The 13,297-nt window shown below is 53.4% G+C and overlaps 1 protein-coding gene across 3 annotated transcripts in view; it reads right to left on the reverse strand.

The window, feature by feature from the left end:
• NR6A1 (nuclear receptor subfamily 6 group A member 1) overlaps positions 1–13,297 on the reverse strand; it is a 98,216-nt gene that overhangs the window by 23,349 nt on the left and 61,570 nt on the right. For 2 of the 3 annotated variants that reach the window (XM_040605509.1, XM_040605508.1), the window contains exon 3: positions 963–1,193. In XM_040605509.1, the coding sequence (XP_040461443.1) occupies positions 963–1,193 (231 nt within the window). Of the gene's footprint in view, positions 1–962; positions 1,194–8,842; positions 8,971–13,297 lie in introns of those variants that run through there. The other variant, XM_040605510.1, reaches the window with a different exon arrangement.

Raw genomic sequence — 13,297 nt, forward strand, 5'->3', positions numbered from 1 at the left:
AACATGAGATGGCACTTCTGTTTTGCAGCCAGGACAAGGTCCCTCCCGCCATCCTAGCTGCACATCCAGGAGGGACTTGAACAGCCTCTGTTTCTGCTCATATACCTGTCTGCTGCCATGAAACCCAGAAATCTCTGGGTTTAATGGTTAACAACAATTCCAGAGATTAAAAAGTCAAAAGATTGGAATGAAGAGTAGAAACATGACACTGAAATAAATCCCAGACTATTTTTTACTATTAATTTCTGAGCTACTGAAGATTTGCCATCCTGAAGATGATACCGTAGCAGTTCACCACCTCCGCACACGTGGGGACTAAGGGGTGTCTGTCCCTAATCCAGATTGCATGTGGCCTCATACCAGGCAAAGGCACCTTTGGCATTCCCCAGCTCCACATGCTGCTGCCCAGAGCCATGCGCCATCAACCAGAGATGGGCAGTTAAGTGAACATCCTCACCACCTTATCACTGGGCAGCAACTGCAGGTCTAAGCTCCCCCCTGACAACAAACAGTTAAAGTCTGACTGAGATCGCTTGGCATTTTAAAAGCCTACTTAAATGCCTTTATTTTTGCTACATTAATATATTGAATATATAATATATATTCAATATAAAATATTGAATAGATATGGTGACCACTTCACTCAAGGCAAATGCAAGGACATCCATCAGGAAGGACAGTAACAAACTGTTACCTTCCTTGAAAAAAAGGATCACAACAATCAGTTCTCCAAATATTTGTACCGGCTTTCAGTTCTTACAGGGGTTTTTTTCTCCAATACAGTAATGAAGTAGTTCAGGAAGAATGTTTTATCCATGCACAACTTTGCTGATGTTTCACTTTTTCTTGTCAGGAATTTGAGAGGCAGAATCGCAATACAAAATGGTAGCTGAGGAAGGGTAGCATGCATTGCTAACACTGGCCCCAGTCTGTACCTCCACCAGTAAAAAGCCCAGTTTTACCTTTTCGGTTCATCCCCATCTGGAGGCATTTGAGCAGCCGGCAGTACTGGCATCTGTTGCGCTGTTTGCGTGACATGACGCAGTTCTTGTCTCGACTGCATCTGTAAACCCGCTTGTTGCAGATGCTCCTTTTGAAGAACCCCTTGCAGCCCTCGCAGGAGATGATCCCATAGTGCAGCCCTGTAGCTCTGTCCCCGCAGATCAGGCAGGTTCGCTGATCCACCCGCTCATCTGCAAGAGAAGAAGAAACGCTTTGTGGTCAATAAAACAGCTTCACCAAGCGATCAGAAACTCTCTTGAAGGGACTGGGAAAGTCTCGTTGCCCGGTGGCCTGCCCAGACAGACGCCCACAAAGCAGAGCATGGCAGAGGTGCTCATCCAGAAACAGCAGAGAGGAACAGAAACCTTGAGGGGGAAAAGGGTTGAAAGTGTCCTACCTCAACTGCACAGACCAGGGTGTGCAAATACAGAAATCATGCCTGGCAGACACCAGCCAACGTGAAATACCATCACACCTTCCATATTCCCAGGGCAAGCACCTCCTTGCTCCCTCCAGCAGCTCCAGCAGCACCAGCAAAAGCCTCACAGCACAATCACTGCCCAGAACCCAAGTGAACATTATTACAGAAACAATCATATGGTTAAGCCACAATGATATGATTTTACTGTTCCTTTTCCAAGAAGGCCTTTGGATGGCTAAAAATGTAAATGGTAGGACTCCCAGCAACAGCAGCTGTCACATTAAATTCAGCATTTTAAGATTCTTAACACTGCCTCTGAGGCAGAGCAGGGAGGATGCACAGCTCGGCAGAGAACCTGTGAGCAGGCCATGATTTCCATAGACATGGATGTCAAATGTAAAGGAGAAAGTAAATGATGGCTTAAGAGACCCAGGTAGTTAACCCAGATGGATCCTCATTACCTGGCAGCTGCACAGGGAGGCCTAAACCTTGCTTCACATTAACAGTCAGCTACACTTAATGCCAGCAAGTTGCACCAGAAGCTCTTCCTGTAGCAGATGTTTAGCAACGAACAGCTTAACCCCTCACACGCCACACCAAGCTGCCTTCCCCCGCCCCAATGTTTTAACCTATTAATATCCCAACAGTGGCAAACAGAGCTGCACTTCAAAGATGGGCACTACTCAAGTGTATTCAGGGCTGCACACAAATCTGCAGTATACTTCATGGGGTTGCCTTCCCAAATGTCAAATATTCATTACCTGGATGACTAGCTCACCCTGGCCGAGCAGGGTGGAGGCACGGAGGAACAAGGACATTGCTTTGCTTGGAGCAATGGGACTTGAGGAACCACACCTCTGTCTTTCACTCAGTCACACGTTTCCTATGGGTGCTGGTTAAACCAGATTATTTCTGGTATTTTGTGGCTTGAACGCACCATGGTACAATCTCCAACAGACAGAAAGACCCACAGCTAAAGCAGGACCCGGGAGGTGGCAACGGTTCTCTGCAGCTCCCTGAGGACGGTCCTGAGGACGGATGTTGCATGTGGTTCTCCATGCAAGCCTCAGGTGCCCAGAGTTTAACTTCAGTGTCTCAGTCCCTTCCCTCTGGAGTTTGTGATACATATATTCAATGACATGATTTAAAGGCAAACTGCTTAGGAGACGCAAGATGTGCACACGCTTTCCAGGACCTGCTTCACAGATGCCGGCTGTGCTGTGTAGGAAATTACTCTATGGCAAACCATTCAAAATGCAGAGGAGAAACTTCTCTGCTGCAGGAGCTCATGTGATAGCTACAATCAAATTAATGGGGAAGTCAGGAGTATGTGGCAGCGCTTGGGGGAGACACCACAAAGCAGTCAAGGTTGTCCCTTGGGAAGGGGAAGGTAGGACAGGCCATGTCACATGGTGTTTTGGACCTTGCCAGTGGAGCCAGGGAGGAAAGCAGCCAGAGCTGCTTTTCTCTTCATCCAAGGTGGCTGGGAGCTACAGAGCAAAGGCACCCAAAGGCCAGTGCTCCTTTAGGTACATCCAGGTGACAGGAGAAGAGAATGACCCACACAGCACCCTTACACCTTAGCAGGGACAAAGGCTTCTTCCAGAGAGCACCCGAGCAGTCACAACAGCGACCTGTCCAGGTGACAAGGGAATTACAGCGATGTTCCAGTGTGCGTGGCAGAGGGTCATACAGCATTGGAGATGATGGGTCTCAACAGGTAAAGAAAAGTGGTTGAGAAGATGAGTAACAGGAGGTGGGGAAAGGGCAGTAAGAGAAAGGACACAGGGACAGACCAGGTCAGAAAAATGACGAGACGCTATAAGGGACATAAAAAAATAAGAAAAACATTAAAGAGCAAGAAGGAAAAGAGCACAAATTCAAAACAGAGAAATCATCTGACATGAGTACTCTAAAAAAAGACAGCACGGCCAGAGCAGGGAGGGAGGAGGAAGCCTGGCACGGTGGTGGGAGCAGGCAGGGGCTGACCCGCGGCCTTAAGCCACAGAACATGGAGCAGGGCAGGGCAGCTGCCTGCACCCACTGTCTGGTGCACGGAGCTAATGAGAAAGCTCGGGCTGGGCAGAGGGAACCACACAACTCTGCCTTGTGCCTGGTGTGCTGCCCACACCCTGCTGTTCCTGTTCTGTATCACTCAGCAAAATGACAGACCTTGAAAAACCCCAGCCTTAGGAGGGCACTGGCTTGTGAAGGTGAGCTGCTGCGAACTCATTTCAGCAGGACAACACCATGCCTGGTTTTCCTCACTTAGATTTGAGCAAGCAGTTTTCCGAGACAAAGGTGGTTTTATCTACAGTGGGTTTGAAGCAGCAGGAGGTAGAAGTTACAGTCAAGTCCCCTCCAATCTTGATAAAACCTAAGCAACCTGACAAACCAGTGTGTAGCTGCTTACTACTGGAGAACCTGTGAACACCATAGAAATAAATAAGTCAAATGTATTAGGATTGGTAATGAAACCAATTTGCACTCACACAAGCCAAGTAAAAATTTAAACCAGCTGCTCTTACTCACAAGCAGCTTTCTTCACAGTTTAAACTCAGTAGCAACCGTAACCAGTCTGCATTAATCTTTAAATGACTTGCTAATGCACAGCATGCAAATCTGCACTTTTCTGCAAATTGCACTGCAATTGTTATAAAACCTTAAAATAAAGGGATGAATGAAGGAAACACAAACTTTAGCTAAAGAAACGTTCACGGTGTCATCACCACACTAAACCAGTCCCAGTTTTACAGGACAGACCACCTCAGGCATGCAGACCCAAAGGAATGCTTGTACAGATCAGGACTGGGGCTATCGGAGCATCTCGCTGAAAGGAGGCAACTAAACATGACTTTGTAGTCCCCAATTGCATAATCTCCACCTTCAGCTATCTGATAAACGCTGGGAGGGGGCCAGGGGATTAGCCTGGGACAGAAGAGTCCTCTATCTGCAGGGTTTAGCTCCGCCTCAGCTTAACTCGCAGCCCTCCCCCTGCTCCCACCAGCAGTGCCATAAATCGTGGGCGCTGGGGGATCCCGGGGTCAGCAGCAACAGCCACTCGCCGCCGGGCACACTGTGCCATGGCCAGGCAGGCCAGGGGGGAATTGGGGAGCCACGAAACTACTGGTTTACACACACGGCAAAACGCAGAGGGGGATGCTGTGTGCTGCAGCAGCACCATGGCACGGTGCCTTGGCCCGCAGCATCACAGGGCTCCCTCGGACCACGAGGCTCCCTCCTCACTGGAGCACACCGGCGGCCGAGGATGTCAATGAGGGCTCACTTCCAGGCGCAGCTTTTTTGTTGTGGGAAGAATAGGCCCCTCGCCTGGCGAACATGGGAAGCCGGGATGATTAAAGCAAGGAGGGATCAGAATCCTTCCCTCGCCATCCCCATCTCCCTGCTAGCAGGGTGACAGTGAGGTGGTGTGAGTGGCCCCATCACCACAATAAGGGCACATGCCTCCCTGCAGAAACTGTTAATGGAGTGTGCTTCCAGATTAAAATTCACCCGTAGAACAGCAGCACACCCTGTGAACAAAGACACAGACCTCCAGGGTCTGGAGAGGTGCCTGTACACCCCTTAAAATGCCACTCAAACAAAACCAGTAGATAAGAAATAATTATCTACAAAAAAGTCTTAGGGTTTAAGATGTTTAAAAAATCCTGTAGGAATGGTGACCAGGCCCAAGACGCTCTTCCTGCAGCCCACGGGTTTGCTGGCTCCTGACCTTTGCTATTTTTCACCCTACTTAATGCAAGCGCCTTGTGTAGGCGAACAGCGGGACAGCTGGGGCAGAAACGCAGCAAACTTTACAGAAATGGTAAAGCATGGGCAAATTGAAAGCAGTTTTGTGCTGGAGCTGCTCTGAACTCTCTTAACCTTGAAATTTCACTAGAATATCAAAACACATAGTAAGTATAATAATTTTTAAGCTAATAAGCCCTCCCTCCATCCCTCCTCCCTGGCTCTGTTACATCTCGTCTCACTGATTCCTCTGGTTTCAAAAGCCATACAAGACAACATAGATTAGGAAACAAAGCAATTTTCAAATACCTTGCACATGTTTTATTTCAGAAGCTGCAGAAGCTTCCCCCTCCCAGTTTTTCTGATAGGTCTTAACATTTAACGAACTCATACACGGGATATTCTGGCTTTGTTCTCACAAGCCATTGTAGCAGGGGCCACTAAATCAAACAGTTGCTGCTACGACAAAAGCACTCACAAAAATCTCAACCTCATCTTGAACCCTGAAGATTTTTATGGCTACTCCCTTGCTAACCCCTCCCCAAAGCCACATTAAAGGCTGTATTGTTTTCAAAGGTCATGGTAGGTTTCATACCACATTTTAATACAATGTAAATTCTCCAAGAATATTATGATGTTACACAAGAGTCATCGAAGATGGAGCGAGAGAAAGAAAGAAGAAATCTCTCCTCGTCTATGTTTTTTAAGGCCAACGGTAGAAGCAATACACTTATTTTTTAAAGGACCTGCTCCTTCCCTCAGCAAAATGAGTAGTCTTGATAATTTTTAGAAGAAAATTCTTATGAATTTCCAAAAGGAAATACCTTAGGGTCCTGCCGAAGCACATGGCAAAGACACATACAGAAAACATGAAAGTGCATGAATAAGCATATAAAATACACAGCAAATAAAGTATCGGGACATACACCCAGCTCTCAGCAAGCCTCCATCGCGGCTCCCACCTGCATCACTCCTGCGGACAAACACCCTGAGCAGGCTACAGGGAAGCACCTCCGGTGTTCCCAAAGCGGGCAGGCAGCACGGCCACATTCCTGGAGGGGACCAGATGCTGGCTTCACCTCAGCAGTTCCCCACGGCTGCAAGAAGGATCACACCCACCCCTGCAGATGCAGTTTAAAGCTGTACAGCAACCATAGCTCCCTGCGAGAGATTTACCTTGGAAATAAGACCGTGTGTCAGTGCAGCCAGCTTGAGTGACTTCTAATATCGGTGTTTTATAACAGAGCTGAAACAAAGACTTTATGTCCTAGAGCAAGGCCAAAAGCGAAGGTACAAACCCTAGGCCAAACTCCCAGAGCTGACGGTGCTGGGATTTGGTTCTGCTGAAAAGCAAGAGGGAAGACACAGAAAGCTGCAGTTTGCAAAGCTGCCCATTTATACAACAGAATGTGATTTACAGCTAAGAAAATCTTTCACAGCTGAAAAAAAGATTACAGACGACACTCAGCATTGCAATTCATTAATATATTCAACGTCTTTTCAACTGTGTATCATTTATTTGCTTCACGATTAACTCGCCCTATCACACACACCCTGCAGTACCCTTTAGCTGGGTTTAAATCTCAAGCTGCTAAATACCAGCTGCCTGGGGAGGGGGAGATCTCACACGTGTTACTTAAATCCTAACAAAATCTCACTTGCCTCTGATGATGCCTCGAACACAAACAAAACGTGCTAAGGTTTTTTTTTCCCACTTACCTTCCCTAACAATTTTTTTCATTGTCCATTTTTAGTTTCAAGAAAACCACCTTGTTAAATTCAAGACACAGAGTTGGAGCAACTCCCCTCTCACTGCGGAGTGCTGCATTGTCCCAAGAAGCTCACCCCAAAACCAGGCACATTTGCTTAAGGGGCTTTTCTTTAACTTATAATCGATGAACACAGGGATTAAATTTTCTGTTCGGCGGCCCCTCCTTGGGACAGCAGCGACCTCGGCGGCCGAGCCCACAACGGGCCGGGGCGCCCCGTTCCACCGACCCCGCCGATGGGGGTCCCAGCCCCACGCTGGCCACGAGCGACAGCACCAGCGCCCAGGCTGGCCCAAGGAGCAGATTGTGCCGGTCGTGGTAGGAGCCTGAATGGAATTAACCCTCTGTGAACTGAAACAAAAACATTGTGTGCCCAGCTGGGATAAAGGTTAATTTAAATGGACAAGCCTCCTCCAGTCCTCTAAAAAAAAAAAAAAAAGAAAAAAAAAAGAGGGGGTGGGGGGCAGCGGCCGCCGGCGCCCTTGTTCCCCGCACGGCGTGCAGCGGCTGTGCTGGCGGGGCCGCGGGGCAAAGCACCGACCGGGGGAGCGGGGGGACGCTGCGGCCCAGCCGAAACCCACGGCCCGAAAGCCCCGCCGCTTTGTTTCTGCCACGGAAGAGTTCAGTCAAAAGAAAGCCCCCAGGAAAGACCCATCGCAAACGATCGGTTGCTCTGTCTGGGTGGGTATAAATCAAGAGCGTGCAGCTGATGAAACCCTCGCCCTGCCCTTCCCCGGGGCCGGGACCCATCATTTGCATATCAAAAACTCATCTGAGAAATCCAACTTCTGGCGGGCGGGCTGGGTGCCCCCCGGCCCTGCCTGCCCCCCACCCCAGCCCCCGCCGCCCCGCACCCCTGTCCCGCGGGGCCCGGCGCAGGCAGGAGCCGGCCGAGGGGCGAGGGAACGCCGAGGGGCGAGGGGACGCCGCGGGCTGCTCGCCCCGCTCCATTGTGCGGCACAGGGAGGACGGGCGACGGGGGGCCCGATCCTCCGCTCCAGCCAGTTGTTGCACAAAGAGTTTGGAACAAAAGCCCACCGCCCCGAACCGTGCCCGGCAGCCCGCCGCAGCCGCCCGGGAGTCCCCATCGCTCCACCCGCGCCGCTCGCGGGCCGACCCCGCGCCTCCAGCCGCTCCCCCAGGCCCCCGACTTTCTCTAACACCATTTAACAAAAATACAGCTTTTTGCGTGGCCCCTGCCCCGGCACGGCCACACGCCCCGAGCCAGGGTCGCTTTGGGCTGTTTTTAGGAACGGATGCGCTCCCGAGCAGCCGGGCAGCTGCGGCTGGGGGCGCCCCGCGGCTGCCCCGCCGTGACCCCGCCACCCAGGGCAATCCAGCCTCGGGGAGCCACCGAACAGCGGCCCCGGCACAGCCACACACCCCGGCTTCCCGAGGGCCGGTGGCCCTTCGGTGTCCCCTCGGTTCCGGAGGGCTTCGCCCCGCTCCACGGTGGCAGCTGTAACACCGCGGATCCGGCACTGCTCCCTACGGGGAGGGAGCTCCGTTATCAAGTGCCGGCATGACCCCGATACTATCAATAATTAACGATACTAAAAAAAGCTCCTCCAGATGGTCAAAGGGATTAGGAAGTTTAAAATATAAACAAATTAAGCCCCGAGCCGGCCCGCCGCCCTCCCCGCTGCCGCGCCCGTGCGCAGCTGCAGGCGGCGGCCACGGCCCGCACCGCGCCCCGCCGCGCTCGGGAGGGGGGCACGGGGAAGCGCCCCCGGCCGGACCCCGGCGCAGGCGCCGCGCTGCCCGCCGCCCCGGCGCTGACACGGGGCACCCGCCCCCCCGACCCGGCCCGGCGGGGGCCGAGGGGCGTCCCGGGGGTCGCGCTCCCCCGGGCGGCCGCGCTCCCTCCGGCGGCCGCGGCCCGGACAAAGGCCCCGCTCACCTTCCATGCAGGTCGAGTCCCGCTTCATCCCCCCGGCGCCGCTCCTTAGGGCCGCCTCATGGCGGCGGCGCGGCGGGGAGCGGGGCAGCGGCGCGGGCGGGCGGGCAGCCCGGCTCGGCCATCGCCGCCGCCCGCGGGCCGGCCCTATGCTAACGAGCCGTGATGTCAGCGCCGCCTCCGCCGGGCACCGGGCCCCGCCGGGGGGCGCCTCGCCCGGGGGCCCCGCCGAACACCGCCCCGGCCCGGCCGGCAGGGCGCGGCGCCGGCCACCGGCCCCAGGCCCCCAGCCCCCGAGCCCCCAGCCCCCAGCCCTGGCCACTAGTCCCTGGACACCAGCTCACCAACCCCTGGCCACCAGCCACCAGCCCTGGACACCAGTCCCCAGCCCTGGTCACTAACCCGTGGACAACAAACTCTGGTCCCTGGCCACCGGCTCCCAGCCCTTGGCCACTAGCCCCTGGCCACCAGCCACCAGCCCTGGTTACTAACCCCTGGCCCCTGGCCACCAGCCCTGGCCATTAGCCCCTGGCCACCAACCCCTGGCCCCTGGCAACGAACCATCAGTCCCCAGCCCCTAGGCCCCAGCCACCAACCCCTGGCCTCCAGCCATCAAGCCTTGGCCACTGACCCTCAGCCCCCAGCCACTGACTTCTGGCCCCTGGCCACCAGCCCCCAGACACCAACCTCTGGCCACCAGTCCCCAGGCCTTGGCCACTGGCCACCAGTCCCTGGCCACTGACCACCAGCCCCTGGCCACCAGCCCCAGCTACTAATCCCCAGCCACCAGACCCCTTGTCCCTGGCCACCAGCCACCAATCACCAGCCCCTGGCCACCAGCCGCCAGCTGCCAGCCCCCAGCCACTGACCACTGGCCATTGACCACCAGCCCCCATCCACTAGCCACCAGTTCTCAGCCCTCAGCCGCCAGGCCCCAGCCCCTGGCCCTCAGCCACCACCAGCCACCAGCCCCCAGCCCCAGGATCCAGAGTGCAGCCACAACCTTGTGTGGTTTCTCCACCGACTCCCCGGCACGGCCAAGGGAGCCGGTACTGAATTAACGCCTGGACACGCGCTGAGAGAAACCAGGGATTGCCAGCGTGAGAGCTGCTTCTTTAGGCTGCTGACAACTATGGGCTGAGGACTTCCATCTAGTTTTAATCATCACTGAAATGCAAGCATGGGCCAGATGGGTCCTGCTTTGCAGCCACACAGACACAGGCAGCAGTGGACAGCAGGCAGGGCAGTGGGCAGGGCAGCAGTGGGCAGCAGGCGGAGCAGGAGGCAGTGCAGCAGCAGGCAGCAAGGCAGGGCAACAGTGGGCAGCAGCAGGCAGCAGGCAGGGCTGCCCATGCAGGGTGGGCAGGGGGGCCCCACGCTGCCCACAAGCCCCACGTGTGGCAGGGCCAGGACTGTGGGCACTGCATGGCGGTGGTCGCTATGGGACAGGGGGCCAGAGCCCCCCTTGCCAGGTCTGCACCTGCCAGCCTACGGGGATGGGACACTGGCAACTGGGCGTTTGCTTCAGCTTCCTCACCCAAGGAATGCTGGCACTTCGTCTGTGACCATACAGAGATTTCCAAAGGGTGAACAGTCAGCACGGTGCGAGCTCACGCTCTGTTTCATCGCCTTTGCCAACAGAAGCGCAGTAGCTGCCAGACAAGCGGAGCACAGCCTGCTCCAGCATCCCCCCTGGCCATGCCCAAAGCTGGCACGCCGGAGGAAAGCTCAAGAAACTGCCGCATAACTCATTTTCTGCCCTCTGAGGCTGCTTAACACAGGCGTGGCTTAGAGAAGTGATTTCAGCATCAGTTTGTGGTTTTGCCATCAGCCTCACAAAAGCTGACTTGAAGATCAGTACCCAGACTAACACAGAAAACAAAGCGTGGCTCTAGGAAAAGGGGCAGCCGAGCCATGCTGGGCAGTCAGGGCTCCTGCCTTGTGCCTGCAGGGACACTGCATCGGCTTTGCCAGCACCACAGCCGCATTTTCAAGTTGGGATGGAGTGGGGAAAAGACAAACCACTGCACGAAATACAGCAAGACTGGGAAACGCAGTGCCACCAGCAGGGACAAGGGCTCCCCAAGCCCCTGTGAGAGCACAGCCCACAGGACGGGCAGGATGGGGATGTGTGAGCTGTGCAGCCCTGTTCTGGCCGCCTGAGCCACGCAATGGTCTAAGTACAGCAGTGTGTGCCACCAGGCGATGGATGGGCAGGGCTGGTGCAGACGCAGCTGGCAATGGACAAGTGCGGAGGTCAGTCAAATGATCAGAACTTAACAGTACGACCTACACCGGCACGTCAGTGAGCGGGCACTCCCTTTCCTAATGGGTTGCAAGTAACTTGCAGTAATGCTATTGCTAGGATGGAGTTAACATCGCACTAGCTCCAACAAGAAAACCTCTACTGTAAATAAACTGCATGAGACATTGGGCATTTTGACTTTGCCCAATTTCTTTCTCAACTCTAAAAGTTCCATGTCGCCCATCCCCCTCGAGGCAGATCATCTCTGCCTCTAAATTCAGTGGCTCTGCAAACTTTCAGAACAATAAATCCATGACTGATTTAGCTGCCCGCCTCAAAACAGGTACCATCGTGGCAGCACTGGTAATGGTGAGCTCTCCGCCTGATACAGCGACATGTTTCTCTGCACCAGTCAATGTTTTCTTGAAGCATTTCTGCTCCTTCACCCTGCTCCTGGGATGAACTCAGCCTTGGATATTGTGCAGTTCATGTGTTCTTAGTGCTGCAAACATGAGATGCCTGATAACGTGTCCCAGGGGTCAGCTGCGTTTGACCAAGCCCAGACCATTGCTCACCACACCAAGGCACAGCCAAAAACATTTCTGCCAGTGCCCAATTCCACCTGTCCTCCAGATGTCCACACTGACTCTGTTCAAAAGCCACAGTCTGCTTCTGTTCCTCAGGCTGAGAACCGTGGGGCTCAACCATGCTCTGAGAAATGGCTGACTTAAAATAAACAAGGCTCAGAGGCAACAAAAGAGGTCATATTTCGCTCAATCCCAAGCCTCAAATTTTATGGCTTTCTGGTGACATTCAGCAATGCAAATGACCCCAAGTGCACGCAAGAGCAGAGCTCAGCAGCACCCTCCTGGCAGCCTGGGCACCCTGCTCTGGCTGCCCCCGCTGGGGCAGATGGGTCCAACCATACGGCCTCAGAGGTCCCTGCCACCGCCAACCCTCCTGTGAGTCTGTCTGTTCACAATCTGGTTTTAACCTAGCATTTCTGCGGGAGCAGGTGCACAATGCAGGAGCAAAAGGTGCCGCAACCAGCCCTGCACTGGGCCAGGTCTCCGCTTTGCTTATGCTGTAAATCTGCAAAGTTGTTGTGTTGGTCCTTGACAAGCTCTGCAGCTTGACCTCTCTCTTTTTACTTTGGAGGTCACCAAAGCAGGGCTGTGTGAGGAGCCTGTTACACGGCCCTCGCAATGCACGGCCAAGGTAAGCCATCCCCTGGCTGCATTATTGACACAGCTGCTTGCAATTCTGCCTGCTCCCAAAGCTCCACATTCTTCATCCCATGCGAGCACTCTGCTCGCTCCCAGCACCCCTCGGAGAAGTGTGACCAGAATGCAGAGTGCTTATTTTGTAACAGCACAGTGCAATGTGGCCACAGCAATCTGAAATAAAGCAAATTAATCTCAGGAGAACACACCGATATGAAGTTGCTCACACAACTGTTGTTGGGACTCAAAACAGAGATACACTGAAAAAACACTCTGCTAATTCAGAAACAACTGCAATTATAGACAAAAGCTGGCTGGCAAAAAGGGTAATTGGCCAAACAACCCAAATCTTCCAAATTATTCAAAAGTCACATTAAGTACACACGTTACAGTTTGTCCATAATAAATCCTTAAGGGCAGAAAATAATTGCAGAGATCTGGAACTATTCTGTAAAATGAGAGGCCAAACTAGGAATGGGCACAGGACAGGCAAAAAACAAGAAAGATTAATCCCATTCTCTGAACCAAACAGCCTTAAAGCAAGCCCGGTAAAAGGAAAAATAAAGTGGCTGGTTCTTATTTTAGCCCGAATCAGCCAATTCCCAACCCAAACAGAAAAAGCTGATGCTATTGTAACTGACATCTAACATTTTTGAATAACACCCGTTCATCACGGTAAAAGCCCGTAATGGTAAAAAAACATTGCCAAAACCTGCATACAAGTGACGCTGCCGCCTGCAACGGATTTATTGTCTTGACATTATGGGCGTAAGGGAGGGGCTTGTGAAACGGGAGGGAGATCTCCAGAGCGCACTGAGCGTTGGCTCATCCCGTTACCAACGTGGCCACTTGTCTGCAAATGAGGTCAGGAAAAATGCTGCGTTTTGCTGCCCTTTGTCCACAGCGAACTGTGATGCCAGGCAAACCAGCCAGGAGACAGTGTGGAGAAGATGACGGGCTATAAATGTGGCAGGAGAAAAGGAAAATAAG

Source organism: Falco naumanni, chromosome 9 (genome assembly GCF_017639655.2).
Source record: "Falco naumanni isolate bFalNau1 chromosome 9, bFalNau1.pat, whole genome shotgun sequence".
NCBI classification, from domain to species: Eukaryota; Metazoa; Chordata; class Aves; order Falconiformes; family Falconidae; genus Falco; species Falco naumanni.